General features: G+C 38.4%; 1 protein-coding gene across 5 annotated transcripts in view; it reads right to left on the bottom strand.

Annotated features, from left to right (window-relative positions):
* Positions 1-5,194: 5,194 nt before the first annotated feature.
* Positions 5,195-20,150, bottom strand: part of GOLIM4 (golgi integral membrane protein 4) — an 82,880-nt gene continuing 67,924 nt past the window's right edge. For 2 of the 5 annotated variants that reach the window (XM_012779217.2, XM_012779220.2), the window contains 7 exons: positions 19,779-20,041; positions 19,253-19,332; positions 17,759-17,868; positions 14,964-15,131; positions 14,558-14,626; positions 7,267-7,347; positions 5,195-6,935 (listed from right to left, as the gene is read on the bottom strand). In XM_012779217.2, the coding sequence (XP_012634671.1) occupies positions 6,786-6,935; positions 7,267-7,347; positions 14,558-14,626; positions 14,964-15,131; positions 17,759-17,868; positions 19,253-19,332; positions 19,779-20,041 (921 nt within the window). In that variant the 3' untranslated portion in view covers positions 5,195-6,785. Of the gene's footprint in view, positions 6,936-7,266; positions 7,348-14,557; positions 14,627-14,963; positions 15,132-17,758; positions 17,869-19,249; positions 19,333-19,778; positions 20,042-20,150 lie in introns of all 5 variants that reach the window. The other 3 variants (XM_012779219.3, XM_012779216.3, XM_012779218.3) reach the window with 2 other exon arrangements.

Here is a 20,150-nt window from a genome sequence, read left to right as displayed (position 1 = left end):
TGCTTGATTGTGCTCTCAGACAGCCCACTTCTACACAGAGACTTTCTGGTTGAGTGCGTGCACTTCAGCCCCTCCTGAGAGGCCTTGCCCAGAGGTAGGGAACAGACCTTTGATTCCTGCATATCTCTTGCCAGTATTTGTGAAGCTTGAGGTCAGGCTCACCCAATCTAACCCCACCCACCTCTGCTGTGGTGGAGAACAAAGAACTCACCTGGAACTTCCAGGGCCCCACCCACCACCCCCACCACCTGGGCCATTAGAGGTCTTCTGAGGCACTAGAGCTGGTCACAGGATTCAAAAACAACAGTGTAACTTGCTCCCTCCAGCAAACATCACCCACTGACAGGGAGGTCAATTTGCACGCTTGTTACAGGATTTACTGACTCAATCATAGAGGGTGTGGGTGATTCTCACCCACAAACACCACATGTACTCACCATTAAATTGGTACTGATTTATCAACACTAATGTGCACATATGGGAAGTAACATTCCTTGGGTGTCAGCCAGGGTGGGAGGGGGAAGGAGGGGATGGGTAAATCCACACATAAGAGATGTGGTGCACACTCTCCTGTATATGGGCACACTTTTTGGGTCATGCATAGGGAATTTATGTAACCAAAGCATTTGTATTCCCATAATACTCTGAAATAAAAAAAAATAATAATAATTAACAAAAAAAGGTAGTACCTGGAAGTTTGAACACCATTTGCTTTCTTTTTCTCTCCTTTCCCCACCTTCCTTCCCCCCTCCTCTTCCGCTCCATTCCTGCTTCTTTTTCTGTGTGGGCATCATTCTTTCCTGCCACAACTGGGCTTTATCCATGTGGTGAGGCATCCACCTCTTGGCAGCTCCTGATGTACTTCACCCATCTCCAAAACAGCCAGAGAACATTTCTCTTATCCAGCCTCACTGTGGGAATCCCAAAATGAGAGGCCAAAGGGCTCCTTTGGGCCATATTCCCTTTCCTTCATCAATCACCATGGCCTACCAGATGGGTTACCAGGATTGGGCCAGCTCAGGTTGGTCCACTCCTGTGGTTTCAGGGCCTGCTACAAAGGAGGAGACGCAGAGGAGCAATAGAGGTATGCAGACAAAAAAAAAAAAAAAAAACCGGAACATGAACATCTAACATCTAGCCTACTCCACCACATCATCTGGCCCTACTATGACAGTCACGAGATCCAAGGAATTTCGAAGAGGATATTGTATCTATTCCTCAGCTTAGGCAGGCCTCTTATGAATCATAATTAATTATTAAATGTATTCTAATTTGAAGATCTCTCTAGATTTCACAACTCTATTCACTTTTTCTCAAGAAATTCATTATTCTGTATGCTACAGTTGATGCTTCAAAGAAGACAAACATACAATGTAATGGCTTCCTTTGACTCTTTTTTAGGTCACATAATTCCAATTTCTTGGTTCCTCCCCAAGATCCTATGACTGAACCTTCCCTTACTTTTTGACTCTCTTAATATTTGTTTCTGAAAAATTTAATATCACCTTTTTATTATATGAAACTCACAATGTGACACTGAACAATGATTCAAACAATCCTGGATGTATTTGGAATTAATGGTTGAATCAGATTCAGCTGGGAAGAATTCCTAGCTTTGCCATTTATTTGTTGTATCATCTCGAAATAATCAATATTCTCCTTTTATAGATGAGGTCTATAAGATATTCATTTAATAAATATTTATTGAAGATCTACTATATGTCAGTGATTGGAATACAACAGTGAATGAGAGAAATATGGTCTGAACCCTGTCAGAATATGTATGTCAAAGAGAGTATAGACGAGCTTATAGACTGCTTCGATATACTGTGACATGAAATGGATAATATAGATGCTGTAAGAGAATACAAAAGTATGCAACTTAGACTTAAGGGTGGGTTGAGTGGGAGGTGGGCCCTTCCCAGGGGAATTGGTATCTAAGGTGAGATTCAAAGCAATCCACTAGGCACAGGAAAGGAGTATCAATCAGAGTTGTTGCCCAGCATTTCTGGGGAAAGTAGGTAGCAAATATACCAAGATACAAGAACATGATGACTTGAAGGAATTGACTATTATTTAGATATTAGTCAGGTATCTTCAGGTGGCACGTGACAGAAATCCATTTCCAACTGGTCAAATAAAAATGATTTTATATTTTATTAGCTCATTAACCAACCTATGGATAGATTTGGTTGGCATCAGGAGTGGCAAGATATAGGGGCTGGAAAAATGCCACCACACTCTTCATCTCTGCCTGTGATTTTGCTTCTTTTTATGGCTTAGGTTTATTCTTTACTTTTATAGACAATTTTTCCACATTACTAAGTAAATGGACATGAGAAGCCCTGAATTTATTACACAGTTGTTTTGCCATTGGAGAGAAAAGAGAAGTGCTATTTTCCATGTGCTCCAACCTGAAAACATGTCAAGAATTGTGCAAGGTATAAGATTTGACCCACCTTACAACTTAGAAGTTAGGCTGCTTGTTTCACGGCTGCTGGCGGTAGGCACTAGACTGCTATAACAGAGACAAACGACTTCATTTCCAACAGCACAGGAGGCAGCATGAGTTTCACATTCACATCTGCTCCCCTTGGTTTCCAAGTGTCACGGGTATAATGTGGAACAGTCCAGTGGATGCCGCACACACAGTGGGCTGTGTCATGGCTGAGGACCCCTGATCTTTGACACTTTCATCTTACAAAGCGGCTGATAGCAAAGCTGTCCGAACTTTCCCTGAAGGAAGGCATTCTCTTTATTACCTAAGTTAGTAAACAAATCTGCCTTCTGACCCACAGGGAGATATCTCTAGCTCCCAAGGCTGTTTCCTATGCAAATATCATTGAAAAGATAGGCAAGGATAAAAGCTGTGGCAAGTTGTGTAGAAACACCATGGAGGGATTGCCTTCCAACAAAAAATCCCAAGGAAGGAATCAAATTGGTGTATCCGGGCCAAGTACCTATCATGTATCAAGCACTTTTTCCAAGGAGATGGGGTAGTATTATTGACTCTGCTAAAGTCAATTTCCCATCCAAAAATGGTCAAGGCAGGCTACCAAGACATTAGGAGAGGAATGTGCTTGACAAAGATGAATCACATTATAATGGCTAAATATTAAAGTTACAAGGCTGAAGAGGTAAAATGGAGCCATATCATGAAGAATTATGTAAGTCATGTTAAGAGGTCTGGAGTTTTTCCTATGTGCAAAGGCAATTTGTTAAATACAATTTTGTAATAGGGTGGTGCAGTGTTATCGCTAGAAAAATCACACTGGTACAGATTTTAGGGATTGGCAGGAAAGTGTAATGTGGAAATGAGTTAGGGAAGAGTTATAATAGCCTAGGTCTGTAGTCCCCAACTCCTGGGCTGCAGGCCAGTGTAGTCTGCAGCTTGTTGGGAGCCCAGGGCCTCATGGTGAGGTGGGCTGCGGGCTGGGGAGGCTTCACCTGTGTTTGCCACCACTCCCCATCGTTGGCATCACCGCATGGGCTCTGCTTCCTGTCAAATCAACCTGGCACTGGATTCTCACAGGAGGCCAACCCTACTGTGGACCCACGAGAGGGATCAAGGTTGCTTGGTCCTTGTGAGAGTCTGGTGCCTGACGATATAGGGTGGAGCTGGGACGGTGGTGCTGGTGCTGAGGAGCAGCTGCGAGATTGTCATTAGCAGAGAGGTTTGACCGCATAATGTGGTGCACTTGGGTCATCCCGGACACCCCACGCCCAACCCCCGCCCTCACCATGGAAGGACTGTCTTCAATGAAGCTGGTCCCCAGTGCCAAAAAGGTTGGGGACCACTGGTCTAGGTGAAAGTTAACAGGAGTTGGAACCAAGATAGTGGGGATGGAGAAACGTGGGCAAATCTGAAGATATTTTGCTAACAGCCACAGGGAGAAAAGATAAAATCAAGGACAAATTTTACGTTTCTGTTTTTGGAAACTTAGTGAATTGAGACATAGAACCCAGAAAAAGAAGCAAGTTTTAGGTGGTGAAGGCAGCACATTCAGTATTGAAAATTATGAATTTGAGGTAGGATGGGATGTAGAAAGGTAGGCTGAGAAAATGGATTTGAAACATGTATATAACACATGGGTGGGAAGAGGGTTAAATGGAGAAAAGACCTTCAGCACAAAACCTAACAAACACTGATATGTAAGGGGCAGGTAGGTGAAAAGCAACCTGCAAAAAAGACTGAAAGAGTAGTCAGGATGGGAAGAAAATAGCTAGGGGAAGACAGTACAACAGAAGCCACAGGAAAGGGATTCAGAAATAGAAATGGATTTAATTCACTCTTTCAATGGCTGTGCAATGTGCCATAATATGGATGTACCACACAGCAATGAAACAACTAAAAACAAAAGCAATAGCAAAATGAAGAACTCAAAACAGTTTAACAACATCAAATGCTCCAGAAGACAAAGTTCTTTGATTGTGAGAAGGGGATTCCATCAACTTTAAGGGAGTACTGTGGGGATTAACGGAATCCTATTCACACACTTCTTGTGCTATGAAGGCATTCAGTTCATGCCAATAGTTTCCCTTTATAAAAGTAAGTCACTGGCACACGTGGCTAAGATTATGCTCTCAGTCCTAGATCTTTTCCAAACCACTCTCGCAAATAACCAGTCATTACATTTGTACTAGGTTTTTTTTGTGTGTCCCACTGTACTCGTTACTAAAAAATGTGCCTTTTTCCCCTTCTGATCCTGTCACTGGTACCAAGCCTTTCACTTATTGGTTGTACCAGTCATAGACCAATCGGCAGGATAAATACAAGTGACATTTTATTTCTGCTTGCCTCATTAATATATTAATAGATCAGCTCAGGCTGATTAGTTCTCTAAACATGAGTTAAAATGGTCTTATAACTCGGTGTTACACGTAGAGTATAATGGTTTGTAATGGCTGCTTTCCTAGGGGGATTTAACAGCTTTTGTGTGTGTGTGTTTTCTTCCCCCAGAACTAGCGCAAATAAAAAGTTTTAGCTTTTTCTTTAGGAATGGGGAGGGTGGGGATACACATGTCAATCAAGTAGAGAAAGATTAAGAAAATAGAAGTAGGTTAGGAAAGCAATTTTATAACTCATTAATTTACATCAGTACTTCTTAAAATTTTTCTTTTTATGAAAAAGAACTAAAGAATGTTAAAAGATCAGAAACTAATAAGAAATCACATACTTTAAAAGATTTACCACTTGCTTTTTTATAGCTTTATTTACTATTACCAAGTTTCAATATGGTTCAAATAATTAAATACCACAACTAGGACATTAAAAATACAAACTAGTTTACCAAAATAATTGTATTCTGAATATTATGTACAATATTATACATTTTACATTACATAAAGGGTTTTTTTATACATAAGGGTAAGATTTGACTTATGATTATTGCAAATTCAAAATACATTTGAACAAAACATTCCTATGCATACACACAGTCACTCAACTGAGATAATCAAAACCATACATGAGTGTGGTTATTAAAAAATAAAATTACATTCATATAATGGTAAAAAATGAATTTTTTATTAATTTGAGAGTTTTATTATAAAACCACACACATGAATTATATAACCTAATCCTATATATTTAAAAATCTTTATGCTTGCAACTGAAATGTCTCTATTCCAAGAGAAATTTTTGATATTTAATTTTCTTATTTTAAGAAATTCATTATAATTCATAATCATTAAAATGCCAGCACATAAGCAAAAAAGCAGACCCAATCCTAGAAAACAGAAAAATCATGAGGGTCTATCGTATCACCATATATTTTTCACCATATAGTTTTGAAAAATAATTTTATTGTAGAGTTTGGTATGCCTTCATATTCATACTCGTCGTCAAAGTGATTATATATTGAGGCACAGAGTTTAAAGGGGAAATATACAGTACTGGAAGGAACTAGACACTGAAACAGTTATAACCCTCAGTGACTTCAGAAAAAAAAATGTTGAGAATGGGTGCTCACATAGAAAACACCACACATACACATTAAATTAGTTTTTGAACAAGTCACCAGTCCTTCAAAAAGGCTAATATGTTCATGTGTCCATACCTGGTTTGAACACTGAAAAAATCTGATTAAGTCCACGATACTACCATGAGTTTCAGCTCTACCTCCTTTTTAAATTCAATTCCTCTCAAGCAGAACAGCTGTGATTTTAAGTAATGCCAAACATTTTTCTAACTGATCCAAAAAGTCTGACAAACAATGTCTTTACTCTGCAACAAAATGGCTTTCCAACTGTATGTCACTCTGTACACGGATCTCATTCCAGGCATAATAGAGACTGGTGAAAACTCTATCAGAACTATACATAAGAACTTCGGAAAGACAGCAATTAGTAAACTGGCCATTTTCCTTGAAGTTTGCACAGCATTTTGCAGTACTCCCTGTTTTTAAATCCCATATTTTATCAAAGGCAAACAACAGAACCCCTGGAAACTATTAGAAGACAGAAAGATAACAAGTGGAAACATATACAAAATCAATGCTCTTTCCAACATCACATAATGTATAAAAAAAAGAGATTCAGAGCCTAAGGTTTACTTTATTGTTTTTCTTCTTGTTCATGTTTAGCTTGAATATAAAAGAAGCTCTAACCTAAGTTATCAAAATATATTCATATAAATGTATGAGCATTTCTAATACAAAAATTTTTAAAAAGTCTAAATTCTTAATTTGTTGTAATTAAATATCCTAGAGTTCAGTAGGCAGATTTATTTTTGAGCAGCTTGAAAAGAATCTGTTGGCTGAGCACTGTCTGGAAATTGGGCACGGCTACATTTCAGCTCTTCGGTGTGATTTCTCAGCAACAGCAGCCCCGTCTTCTTCCTCCTCTTCCTCCTCCTCATAGTGTTCTTCTTGGCCTTTGGGGCGGTTGTCATCTCGAGCTTCTTGCTCTTCTCTATCATTGTTTTTATCATCAGTCTTAAAATTAAAAGAAAAACGAAAAACTAAGAGATAGGGCATAGAGTTAGTGATAAATAATTCCTTCCTGTAAAGTTACTCATTTTTGGAGAAACAAAATAAGTGAAGAAAAATTATCCTAAAGGCAACAATGCTACTGTCCCTCTTAATCTTCATGTTGTCACAACTTTTCCTAATTCTAGGTGGGCCTGTTAAATTCAGTAGCACCTTCTTGGTATCATTACCCATGGGTGCCTATCCCAGGTAGACATACATGTCTCCTACACACGTGTACACACACTCACACACATCCAAGTGCTCAACAGAAATATACAATATATCCTACACATACATTTTCATCATTTTCACCATAGGTCTCTTCAGCATTATGCTCTAGTTCCCTTTTTTTCTCTTCAGTCAAATCTTCCTGAACCTAAAACAAACCATAGATACTGTATGACACTTTTATCATTTAAACACTTGCAATATCACATTTTTATTTCCAAAAAATTTATTCAAAATAGCAGAAACAAAATTAAACTAAAAATAAATCTGTAAAAACATAAAAGTCAAATGTTTGACTTATCTATTAGGTATGAAGAAATATATAATATACATATTACAAAAATCAATGTAATTTATTCTGAATTTAGGACTTTTGTGTTTGAACTTCTAATTCCTTTGACTAAGGGTTAACATTTAAAGTATAACATCTGAAAAACTTCAGCTTATAAAATTTAAAAAATTCCCCTTTTCCAAATGGGAGAACTATAGAAATCTAAAAGATCTTACAGATTGTAAGTTCTGTGAAGACAGGAATGCCTGTCTTATTTAGTTTAAAATCTTCAATGCCTAGATGCATACCAAGCATATTGGAATTACTTAATAAATATTGTTGAATTAATGAATAAATAAATTAATGGAAGAATTCTCCTTTTTAAAGGCACAAAATAATAGACATTACTTACTATCTATATGCAAGATAGTAGAAAATTGATGTATCTATTCTACAAGAACAAGTTTCTCTGGCTAATATATCTAGAAAACAGAGTACAAGCATTTCAATTTCTTTACGAAATAGTTATTTACACTGCCTCAAATACCTATTTCTCTTTAAGGTTCTAACATGACTTTTTTGTTTTCAGTAGTTTTTCTTTTTTTTTTTTTCTCGATTCCTTTATTCTCAGTAGTTTTTCTTTATATGCACTATTGTTACTCTTTCATTGATCCCAATTATTTACCTCAAAATGTAAACCAAAGAATGCATCTGAATATTTTTGCTAAGTAATCTCTATTTAGTGATCATACCTCACAGACATAGAGGGTAAAAGATTTTCTAAATTGTTAACTATTTTGAAAACCATACTTATGCCAAAAGGTTTAAGTCAGTTGAAAAACTACTGATCAGTTAAGCATAATGTAGTGTCCTGGTACCAAAGGAAAGCCTGATCTCTTCTAGGGTCACATTATAAGAGTAAATCCTCTTGAATAACAAAAATTACATAATTATTTTGGGGTGTGGGGGACAGTTGTTGAAAAATCTGAGAAATGGACAAGGGACAGAAAGCATGTAGGTACTATAATTAAGGAGAAACAAATTGAGTGCTGCTTCAACATATCCAGCCCAGGTGAGACAAGAATGAACTACAGAACTTGGCCTGTCAGGACCCTACAAAGATGACTCCTTAAAGATGCCCTAGACATCCATCACCAGAATCACCATAAAAAAAAAAAAAAAAAAAAAAAAAAAAAAAAAAAAGATGCCCTAGACAGAATCAAGCCTTTGTGAACCTCCTCTAACCAGCCCAATATCAGCTGGATCCAGAGCCCCTAAACTACACTGGTACCAAATAAATATATTTTGAGGACTGAGGCATTGAGCATTTTTGTATTCACATTTCCTGGTGGAGTCAGCTGAAGATACCATGTTTCACCTCACAGCTCTATCAGTGGTCCATGAAATTTCTTCTACCCAAAGTCACAGAACCTCACAGTAACATTCCACAGGACATTGGGATGAAAAATGAAGCTCTTATTTCAGATAATTAAGGTCTAATTGAAACATCATTAAATTGCTGAAGTGTGTCAATTGACAAAGACATGTCTTCTATATTCTTAGTAATGAAAATATATTATTTATGAACATTAAACATGGTTTAGTTGAGAGTGGAAAAGAATTGCCTTGAGACTCCGCAGTATGGTAGAAAGAATATATAAATCAGGGGTGGGCAAATTTTTTCTATGAAGGGACAGGCAGTACATGTTTAGGCTTTCTGGGCCATAAGGTCTCTGTCGCAACTATACAACTCTACCACTGTAGCACAAAAACGGCAATAGACAATATGTAAACAAATAGGTATGTGTCTGTTCTGATAAAACTTTACTTACGAAATAGACTGCACCCTCTACTCTGGCAATTCCTATCATGTATTAATACTATGGAGTCAGGTAAACCTGAACTAAAATCTTGGCTTTACAACTTTTCTGGCTGTAAAACAATAAGGTCAATTGTTGTTACGAAAATCTTCAAGCATATGTGAATAAAGAAAATCATTCAATAACCCCTTATAGCCTTATCATCAAGTTTCAAAAGTTATCTTAATATTGCCACACTTGCATCATCTATAACTTTTCTATTTTTTCCACTGAATTATTCTAAAACCTTTTCAATATTTGTAATTTTATCCCCACATATGTTTATACATATCTAAAAACAATGGACATGTTCTTATATAACCATTATACTGTTATTATTGATAAAACTAGTAAGTTCATGTATCATATGATGTCTAGACCATACTTAACATTTTTCTCATTGTCTTAATAAAGTCTATTTATAGTCAGTTTGTTCTAATGATGATCTAAAGAAAGGCTACACATAACATGGGTTTCACTTTCCTCTTTTTTCCTTAATGATACGGATTTGCTGTCCTGTAAAATGGCCCAAAGTCTGGATATACTTCTTTCTGGTATCACTTAACTCATTCCGCTAGCCTCACATTTCGTATAAATGGAAATTAGCTTAAAGGTTTGAATGAATTCAGGTTCAATTAAAAAAGCAAGGGTATTTCAGAGGTGATGCTGTATATTTCATATTTTTATCACATCAGCAGGCACATGCATTTGTTTGTCCCACATTCAGTTAAGGCTAAAGTTAGATAGTGAGCTCAGAGGGAGGCAGCTTGACCCCTCCATGGTTAAGTTGCTTGACCTCTGTTCATCTAGTGACATCATCCTTTGATAATTGTTGCTTAAATCAATTACTTTACTTAGGGGTTACAAAAAATGGTGGCTTTCTAGTTCCATCATTCTTTATGCATTCACTGATTTCTATAAAAAAACTCTAACTATAGTTACCATGCCTAGTACACTTAATTAATTACAATGGCCTTTTAAATTAGACCTTGGTAGGCTCTAATCATGTTTCTAACAATAAATAACAAGTTGTATAACCTTCAAAAATTTAACTAACCTCTCTGAAGCTCAAATTTCTTATCTGTTAAATAAAAGGGTTGGGTAAAAGTCGATGATCTTTAATTTTCTGTGTGCATATGTGGTTGGGAAGCCCTTTAAGACTTTGCTATGCAAGTCTTTAGCAAATGGGCATAGATACACAGGTAGGAGTTTCAGACTTCTGAAAGTCCATCCATAGCTATATGTTCTAGGACTATTTTTCTAAATAGTGCAATCCTGAAACATCAGCATCAGCTGGGGATGGGCTAGTGGGGGTGGAGGGGCTTATGAAGAACTTTGATTCCTAGATTCCACAACAGGTACGATCAAAATCTCCAAGTGTAAGGTCTGGTCCAAGGATTTGTATTTGTCACAGACTCTTCAAGGTGATCCTTAGTCACAGCAAAGACTGAGAACAACTTCCTTGAGTAGCAATGGATGCTGGGTTAAGAAGGTCTCTGGCTAGTGAGATAACCACTCTTTTATCAAATGTTTCTTCTCTATTCTTGGGATCTACTGCAGAAAATTTTGCTTACTTACCAGTTGTCTATATAATCGTATTTGAAAATCACTGATTAAAATTACTCTTTAATTTAGGGAATCCACAAATGAAATTTTAAAAAATTTTCCAGACAAATAAAGAATAGGCTCTTAGATATATATTGTTTTAGTAATAAATTATTCACATTTCAGGCAAAAATAATTGAAAGTCATCTTAAAGGCATTACTGAAAAGGAATAAAATGATATAAAGTTTCTAATTAATCTTTCAAATATGCTTAGACTAATAACCAGAAGTTAAATGCTATTTTTTCATAATGTAGGCCCACCAATTATATCTATCACCTAACGCCTCTTTAGTATCCTGCTGACATAATACTTTGTCAAAGAATGCCCAATACTGTTCCTCATTACTCATTTTTATCCTTTGAAATCTAATGTTTTAGGCATTTTAGAAATGAGCCCTATGTGATGAGACAAACTTTAATAAATGATCAAAACAAAACAGAGTCTACGATGGGCTTTGGCTAGCTACCCTGTCCCTGGTAATAACACCTTTCCTTCATATATCTAAGATGTTATGGGATGAGCCAGAACCAGAAGGCTGAACCTCTAGTAGTCAAGAATGCTAGGATCCAAGAGGTGGATGGAATGTGACAAACAAAAGGGCTTCAGCAACATTAGCTATGGTGATGGACTTGCTTGCTGAGTAATGCTTAATATGGGAATTTCTGCCACTCGAAAGCTTCCTGCCATGGTGATCCACACACTGGCAGTCCTGTGTAAGGTGTGTGTACACAGTTGGCCACTGACAGTGGACAAAGACCTTGAGCTTGCTCTCTCCTGAGTGCTCAGATCCATGTTTTCAGTTACTCTGGGGAAATTAAGGCACTCACATTTTCCAAGCAGTCATTTAATCTATATTTTTTTGAAAAATTCAATAATTTTAAAGCATACACAGCACTTTTTGGCAATGTCATAACTTACCTTCTTTACTCATTAGTGGTAAAATATCTGGAATGTAAGCAAAATGAGGAAGAAATCACGCTATGAATGCCTTTCACTCTAATAATCCCAAACAATAAACAAGGAATGCTTATTAACAATGATCATTTTTATGTGTTAGATAATACTGCTACACTTAAGAAGACAGGGTAGTGCAAATTTCCTAAATCATACTTGTTTGGGGTCCTCTATTCTTAGAGGTCAAGTCTCTAAGTCAGATGTGATGTACCTCTGAACAGGTGTAGCCCTGGCAAGATGCAATTCCTCCCTAGGAGCAAATGCTCACAGAAGTAAGTCTGAGTGGGATGGAAGGGAGGGGAACTGAAAGCAGCAACAGGCTTGCATCCCACTGCTTAGCTGTGGCAGCTGGAAGACTCTGAGGTTAATGGAGATTAAAAAAAAATGCACAATTCCATACAAATGTTGTCTCCTATCATACAAACTTATCAACAACACAATATGTGTTTCTACCTACTACTACATTCCCTTTTGTTTTCCTATTTTGCTGCAGTCACTGACAGTGATTCATCTCTATTACTAGTGCTTAAATGGTATTTGGGAACCTTTCAAAAGAAGACCTGGGAATAATGGAAAAGGTGGGAAGATGCAATAAGTAATCAGAAAGGACCACAAAAATACAACACAGCCTGAACAAGGGACACTCAGGGGGCAGAGACAAAATGTACACCAGGAAGAAGAAAGGCATGCGGGGCTTCCACTGGGAGCTCACATGGCAACAGTTCTAAAAGACGGCGGGGTGGCAACGTGGAGCCTATGCAAGGAGTTAAATAAATGGGGACACAAACACAGCCATACAAATTCTGGGCAGGCAACTAGGGAAAGAGAATCAGGATCTGGAGCTAGGTGCAGCAGGAGGAAAAGAGCCCTGTCAGTTCAGCAGACTTCACAGGGGAGTAGCAGCGGAGTGAGGGCAGCTGCCGGGTGTAGGACAGTGCTGAGCCAGCACAACCTCCTCTGCCTTGTCGCTGTGTCTCCTTGCCTTGTGCCTTTCTGTCTTTCTTTTCTTTCTATCCTTGATTCTGTTGGATCTCAGGATTTCACTCCTTTACTTTAACTGATCATAATATAGAAGTGAAAAAGAATCAGCAAACACTGATTAAAATTTTATGTTTACCCTTCTAAATTTTTAAAGAAGCCAAGGTGAACCTTTTCTCTTTTAATCCTTCAAAGATTCCCAGTATCTGACATAATAAAACAAAGTAATATTAGTCTAGACATCCTGTTACAAGAGAAGCCCTGGTGATTATCTTTTTCTTGCCAAATGTCTTAATATTCAAGGCTGCTAGTTTCTCTAATGTTCTCTTTCTGATGAGATAGCCAGGGTCTTGATTAGGATGAGAAAAGAGAAAGAATAAAAAGATCAAGCCAGTTACAATACATGTGACTAGATGTTGCCAGTGGCCTTAAAGAGCAACATCCTTTTCTATTTTTCTGGTATAAGCAAAATGTTAGCATTAGCTCTGAAAAGCCGAGAAAAGCAGTAAGGACAAGAAAGCAGACCTAGCCCTAGGCAGACCTAGCCTAGGGAACCATTGTGTGAGCACATAGCACGTGCTTTCTGTGCAGGATCCCCAGTTGTGGGGTCTGTCTGTTCACTCTGCCATATGTCCATCCTCTCATGAGGTTTGCCTTATGGACAAAGCCACACATTTGCAAGACATTTGGCTGAGAAGCGGCTCTGAAACGAGGCTCTAATTTGGGAATTTTTTTCTGGTCCACAAAGAGACTAAGCATGGGGTCTTGGCTTAATCCATATCTTACTCTCCCAAGTATTGCAGCTGTCCACACAGTATAGGGCTGTGACAAACTGGTTACAGCACTCACCAATTAATAACAGGAACATGGCACCATGATAGATGCTACATAAACCTAATTAATAATAACATGCCAGAAGTTTATAGTAAAAAGCAAACTGAAATGAAATGTTAAGAAATTTCACCCTAATGCATTTTATTCAACTGAGCTCTTCACATATTTTTCCTTCTCTTTATTGTTAAATTTAATCAAAATACTGAATTGTTATGAGAGAAGAGGCCAGAAGGAAAGTACAATTTACAAAGATATTTACAGGGTGTTAAGTGGACTTCAATGGACACTGTGGGGTAACCCTGTGAGGTGGGCACTGGGAAGATATCCACATAGCAGGTGACAGAGGTCAGTCCAGATACCCTCAATGTACAGAGGGAGTCTGGAGAAAATACTCTTACAAAACATCACATAAATCTAAGTCTACAATTCCTAAAAATCCAAATGTCTTCTTAATTCAAAATGTCTGGTGAAGCTAGGTGTGGCGGCACATGCCTGTAATCCCAACTACTCAGGAGGCTGAGGTTGGAGGATCACTTGAGCCTGGGAGTTTCAAACCAGCTTGGGCAACATAGCAAGACTCTGTCTCAATTGAAAAGAAAAAAAAAACAAAAAAACAAAAAACAATTCTAGTGAGAACCAGAGGGATAGATTCAATTACTCTGCTTTTGTTATCTTCTAACCAAATGTCTCCACTGCCATGGGCCATCTCCCCTTTAAATCACCCTTTCTTATACTGCTTAAGTCTTCCTGAGCATTTCTATAGAAGTCATGTCAAAGTCAATACTGCTGATGTTTGTTTAAGGTTACTGTGACAGACCAAGCAATTTGATCAGTCTCCTGCATTCAGTTTACTACCTCCTCTTCGCCCTCTTCCTGGTATTGTTCATCAACATTATCCTCCTGCTGGTCTGGATTTCCTGCCATCTGTTGAAACAAAAGGGGAGGCTCATGTTACTGTACATTGGAGATGCCTTTTGCAGTACTCTGAGACAAAGAATAAGCATGCCACCATGAAAAGTGCACTTTCAATGAGTGCATCTGTGGCCAGGAAGTGATGAATAATCATTTCCAACACAAAGCTGGGACTGTCTGTTACCCTCTCTCTCTTTCTGAGTGCAGGCATATCATTGTGTATAATGACCTAAAACGACCAAAGTGGCAAGCCTTCTGCCAGTGTAGATTATGATTAACCTTTTACATAAATCAGGCATTTATTAAAATACCCCAGCTAAATCCACCCTTCGTAGTGGCAGCTGCTTACCACCAAATGTTCCTCCATTTCTGCATTGTCTTGCTTTTGATTGCTTTGTTTTTGCTCTTCATTTTCATCTGGCAAATTTTCTTCTCTCACTTGCTCAGCTTCCTCAAATTCATCTTCACCTTGATTATTAGGGTCATCTGCTGGGTTTACATCCTCTACAACTGCCCTCTGTAAAAGTTTAATAAAAAACAACCACTACTTCAAAACTGAGGATCAAGTTTAATTTCGTTTGAAAGGCCACACGCTGGCAGAAAATGAAATCGCCCTTCACTGGATTGTTTAGATCTATCCTTGCCAAGATTCACAAGTATCAAGCATCTCACTGTCAAACAGAAAACTCCTGCTTATTTGTCAGAGGTTGATGAGTCAGAATGAAGTACAAATAACACTTCTTTTCTGCAAGCGATTTCAAAAAAGTCCTCAAAACTCTACTGACACAAGTAATGTGAGCATAACTAAATAGACAAGAAAAATACCTAATAAAAGTCAGAGGACCAAGTAGGCAAAAAAAAAAAAAAATCAATACTAAGTTAGATGTGAGATTTAGATGGGCAAATAGTAACTCCTTTCACTGCTACGTTGATTGTTATACAAACTTCCCTGTGCAAGCAATTTTTAACACGTAAGCAGGTGAAAAGTAGTTGAAGGGAAAGAAGGCCCACAACAGAAAGGACTCATGAAGAAGACCTGAAAAGGAGACGAGAAAAGGGCTAACTCAAAAGTAAATGGTCAATTTCTAATGGGGATCAAATTTCTTCATTAACAAACACTACCATGACAGGGAGAGATGTTGAACTGGCATGAATGGGAGGAAAAAAGAACTGAGCTACCCAATTTTTGGCAACACTTCCCTATCACTCCTCCCAAATACTTCTCAGTTATTATGTTCAACAAATGCCCTTCACACATTATCGACTTCAGAATTATTTCAATTTTCCACTTAAGCTCCCTAAGCACTTTCCAAATAATACATGTTCTAATATTCAGATTCAGATTTTAGAGCCTGAACTGAGCAGGAATGGGGATGCTTGCTAGGAGCTTCCCCAGTCTCTCCCAGGTCATAACAGGACATTTGCTAAAGTCGTAAATGCTTCCACGAGACGCTGAAGCCACAGAGGAGGATTTAGTCTCTATCAGCATTCTCCAGACCAGATTCTACTTCAGTTCACTCCAGAGCCTTGAACATGTTCAAGAGCTCACTACAGTCTCCTCTGATCTACTGTCAGCACATCCTTGGCCATAAACTTCATTCAAGTGCAAATGATACTTTTCTCAGGAATATAGATAGGGACAAATCATCACCTCCACTCTGAACTCTATTTTTTCCACAATCTCTTGTCATATGAATTTCCTTTGGTGCATTATCAATAATTTGTGTGGAAATACAGGAAAAAGTAACACATTCTGTTTTTAAAAAGTACCAAATATCTTTTGTAAAAGTTCTTAAAAATGTAAACACTAGCCCAACTCCAATCAGGTAATAAGGATGGGTTAACAGGCACGGCTGTTACACTCAAATAAGACATCAGACAAGACAAAGAGAGGGACAAGTGGGGTTAACAATTTCTAATTAAAAGAAGGCAAGGTAGAAAGGCCAGTGTCTCCCAGTGTGTTCCCCAGAACAAATAAACATGATAGGAAAGTAAGGGATCATATGTCAATGATCAAAGCCTACAGAAGTTCCCAAATAAGCGACTGGATACTCACCTTCCTACCCCATCCCTCTCATGCAGGCGCACAGGCTTTTGCACACTCATGTTCTCGCTCTCATACACACCTGCTCTCAAGTTCTGGCTCTTTCTTGAAAATATTTCGGGGCTAGGGTTCCCTGGAGCATATTTTCCAAAATGCTGAAGCAGGGGATGGAAGGGAAAGGTGTTCCGCCACACCTCAGTGCAAGTTAAGTGGAAACGCCGCTTCCCTCGTGGGAGCTTTAAGCAGCTAGCAGGAAACCTCTCTCGATGATTATCAAGGAAGGACATGGATCCTCCTTTCAATCCACTGGATCAACATAAACAGGGCCCATATGATAGCACGGACTGAATGTTATAAACATGGTGGTTGATTTACTAGCAAAAGATGATGGGCAGCTAAAGTAACTTGTACAAGCCTTCTACACATACACACAACAGGCTCACTCAACATCTGCTTGCCTCACTTACAGGCAGGGCCAAGGCTCCAGACCACACAGCTGAACTGGGGGGCTCTGTCCTTTTTTGGTAAACACAAAAAACAATGCTTGTTATTAAGTCTCTGCCTATTTATATTCTAAAATTGATACCTGAACAACTCTTTCTATATCTCAAACCCTACATCCTTATCCTTGTATTTATTAAAACAGTTACGGGACTTTGGGGAGATTACAGAGTCACACAACATCCCTACAGCCCTAGCAGGCTGCCCAACCTACTTAGGAAAGGTTAATTTCCTTTACTGGTCCCCCCTCCAACTTCCACACTTGACTTTCACCTCCCTCAACCCCAGAGTTACTACATATTCCAGTGCCTCTCAATTTTCCTTTTCTAGGTTTTCAATTTATTAATTGAAAAGCCATCAGAGGAAAAATCCTGTGATTCTTTTCCTCAGAGCAACATTTAACCCAGTCTCATCACACACATACACCATGGTTTACAGTTAGAAACACTGCTCATATGTAATTATGCAAGCCACCTTCCTTCTGTGCTGGTGAAGTAACAGACATATCTGGGGCCAGAGGCTGGTGTCAGGCAAACTTTCAAGTTTCCTGCCCACCTCGCGAGTTTCCAATCATCAGGACCAGAAGAGAGGACACTTACATCTGCCTCAGATTCCGGATCGGCTTCTTGGGGACCTTGTTCATGAGGCTCGTGTCTGTTACCTGGGTCTCCTTCTGCTTCATCTTGGTGCTGGTTGTCTCTTTCATAGGCTAGCAAATCAAAGGAACTAAAATCAGTCCAAAACAAATCAAATAGGAGTCTTCCTTTCCAATTCAAGGAAAAGCTACCAGTGGACTTTCCTAGACACTCTAACACCCAATCTCTTCTCCACCTCCACTAACTCAGCATAAGTCTTATGTCTTGGCTTTTCTGAATAAATTTATGTCCTTTTCCCAGACTGTGTGTTTAAAGAGATGGCACGGGCAAGTGATTCCTCTCCAACCTTCTAAAACAAATATTTATAACAGAGGGTGCAAATTTCCCCTCTATTATGTAAAAAGACAACAATTAAAACTTCCTCAATAAAAGAAAGCCCAGTCAACCGGACATTGTTAAAATAATCAACTAATTTTTCATAATATCAGAGGAAATAGCAAGGTTCCAAAAGAAGAAATTGATAATGTTTCAGGAAATGAAAGAAAGAACAACCCCATCTGTGGAGCTCAAAAATAAATACAGCCCTTTGCATGTTTTCTGATATGGTAATGCTGAAGACCAGACTGTCATGGCACAAATACAGCACATATATATACTCGCACGGACACTTACTTGTGCTCTTTGAAAAAATTAGATAAAGAGAATTGTAAGACCACACAAGGAGCAGGACAAATCACTTTTAAAAATAAGGTATAAGAAGAAAAGTTAAATATATGGAGAGTATTTAGCAATGGTACCAGGTAACTTACCATTAAACTTCAAGTGCACAAAGAGATTTACTAAATAAAGAAGGGAACAAACTATTCTCTAGTCTTACTGATAATACAACAAAAAAGCTTAAGGTGCCACAGAGGGGACATAAGAAAAACAATTTTTTGACTCCAAAGGCTATAAACTATCACAACAGGCTATTGAGGGAGTTTGTATAATCACTTTCCTTTAGACTCTTTTTAGAAAAGGATACACGTCTACGTGTTAGTGGTGCCAGCAAAGACAGTTAGCTATCTTTTGGTTCTATTATCATGGTAAGCAATATTTGATAAATTACATGCTAGATTATTGCCATAAATAAAAGCTACTATTGACTTAATTTGAAAAAATATTTAAGGCAATGATGCCTTAAAGACTTACAAGGTAAGGAGAAAATGTGGAAGTTTCCTAAAGCTTAATAATCCTATGATAATTTGTCAGAAATAACTATTTTATATAGAAGAAGCTTAAATTATGGGGAAAGTGTTAGAGAGGAAAGAGATTATCTTGAGCAATTTTCACTACCAGCGTGCACTCTTTAGGAGGATTAAGAAAAATGCAACAACAACAAAAGACACACGATTCACAAATCTTCTTCGCACTTAGGTACACACATAGCTCATCGATATTATATAATATTACCAAGTAATTTTATTAAAACATTTAACATCTAAGAAGTCTCACCACCTCCTTCCTCTTCTTGGATTCCCTGGTCCTCCGCTCCCTGAACGATGTCATTATCCATGGCATCATAACGACCCTGCTCCCTACAAGGGACACAAACATTACATAAATTCAATGAAATTAAGAGGAACGGTTTGACATAGGTCAGTTATCTTTAAAGAGAGCAATAAACACGATTTTCAACATTTTTTGAAAAGTCATAAAAACATTTTTAAAAACTTTTATGTACAGTTAGGTTCCAGGTACACTTTCAAAAGATCCCTTAAAAAGGCAAAATATCATTTGGTGATAAAAAAAAAAAAGTTAGCACAAAGCCTGCTAGGCTATTTGCAGACTTAAACTATCACTTTTAAGCAGAAAAAAAATATTATTTTTAAAATTAAATATTTTATATTTAATTCTCAAGTAGTCATCCTACCTCGGTTATATAAGCAATATGAGCCCCTCAATCTCAAGGGTCACAAATACATAAAGTGGCTTTTAGAAACCAGAGCAGGGGCTATCTACGCTCATGGGCAGGGAAGGCTACCGAAGATGCTCCTGGTGGGACTGCTGGCCCTCCTCACGCATCGCCTGCCTCTGCAGGGCCACTGCTCTCGCCAGCTGCTGCTGCTGCTGCTGCTGGTGCTGCTGCCGTAACAAGTGTTCCTGCAGCCTCTGCTGGTGCAAAGCCTCCTGGTGTTCCCGCAGTCGCTGGGCCTCCTCGGCCCGCCGCGCTGCCAGTCTCTGCTGTTCCAGCTGCTCCTCATAGGGCGATTGGAATTTGGCAACCGGCTTGGATGAAGGGTACACCTAGGGCAAAAGAGTGGGTGCTGAGCAAGAGAAAGTCAGCTAGCTCCTCTGGGATTCACCTTCATTTGTTTCTTGTGGAAAACTCAGGAGGCAGGGCTGGTTTATTAAC

This window comes from Microcebus murinus, chromosome 1, assembly GCF_040939455.1.
Source record: "Microcebus murinus isolate Inina chromosome 1, M.murinus_Inina_mat1.0, whole genome shotgun sequence".
NCBI classification, from domain to species: Eukaryota; Metazoa; Chordata; class Mammalia; order Primates; family Cheirogaleidae; genus Microcebus; species Microcebus murinus.
Note: the sequence above shows the minus strand (reverse complement) of the source record. Positions and strands in the feature narration are given on the sequence as shown.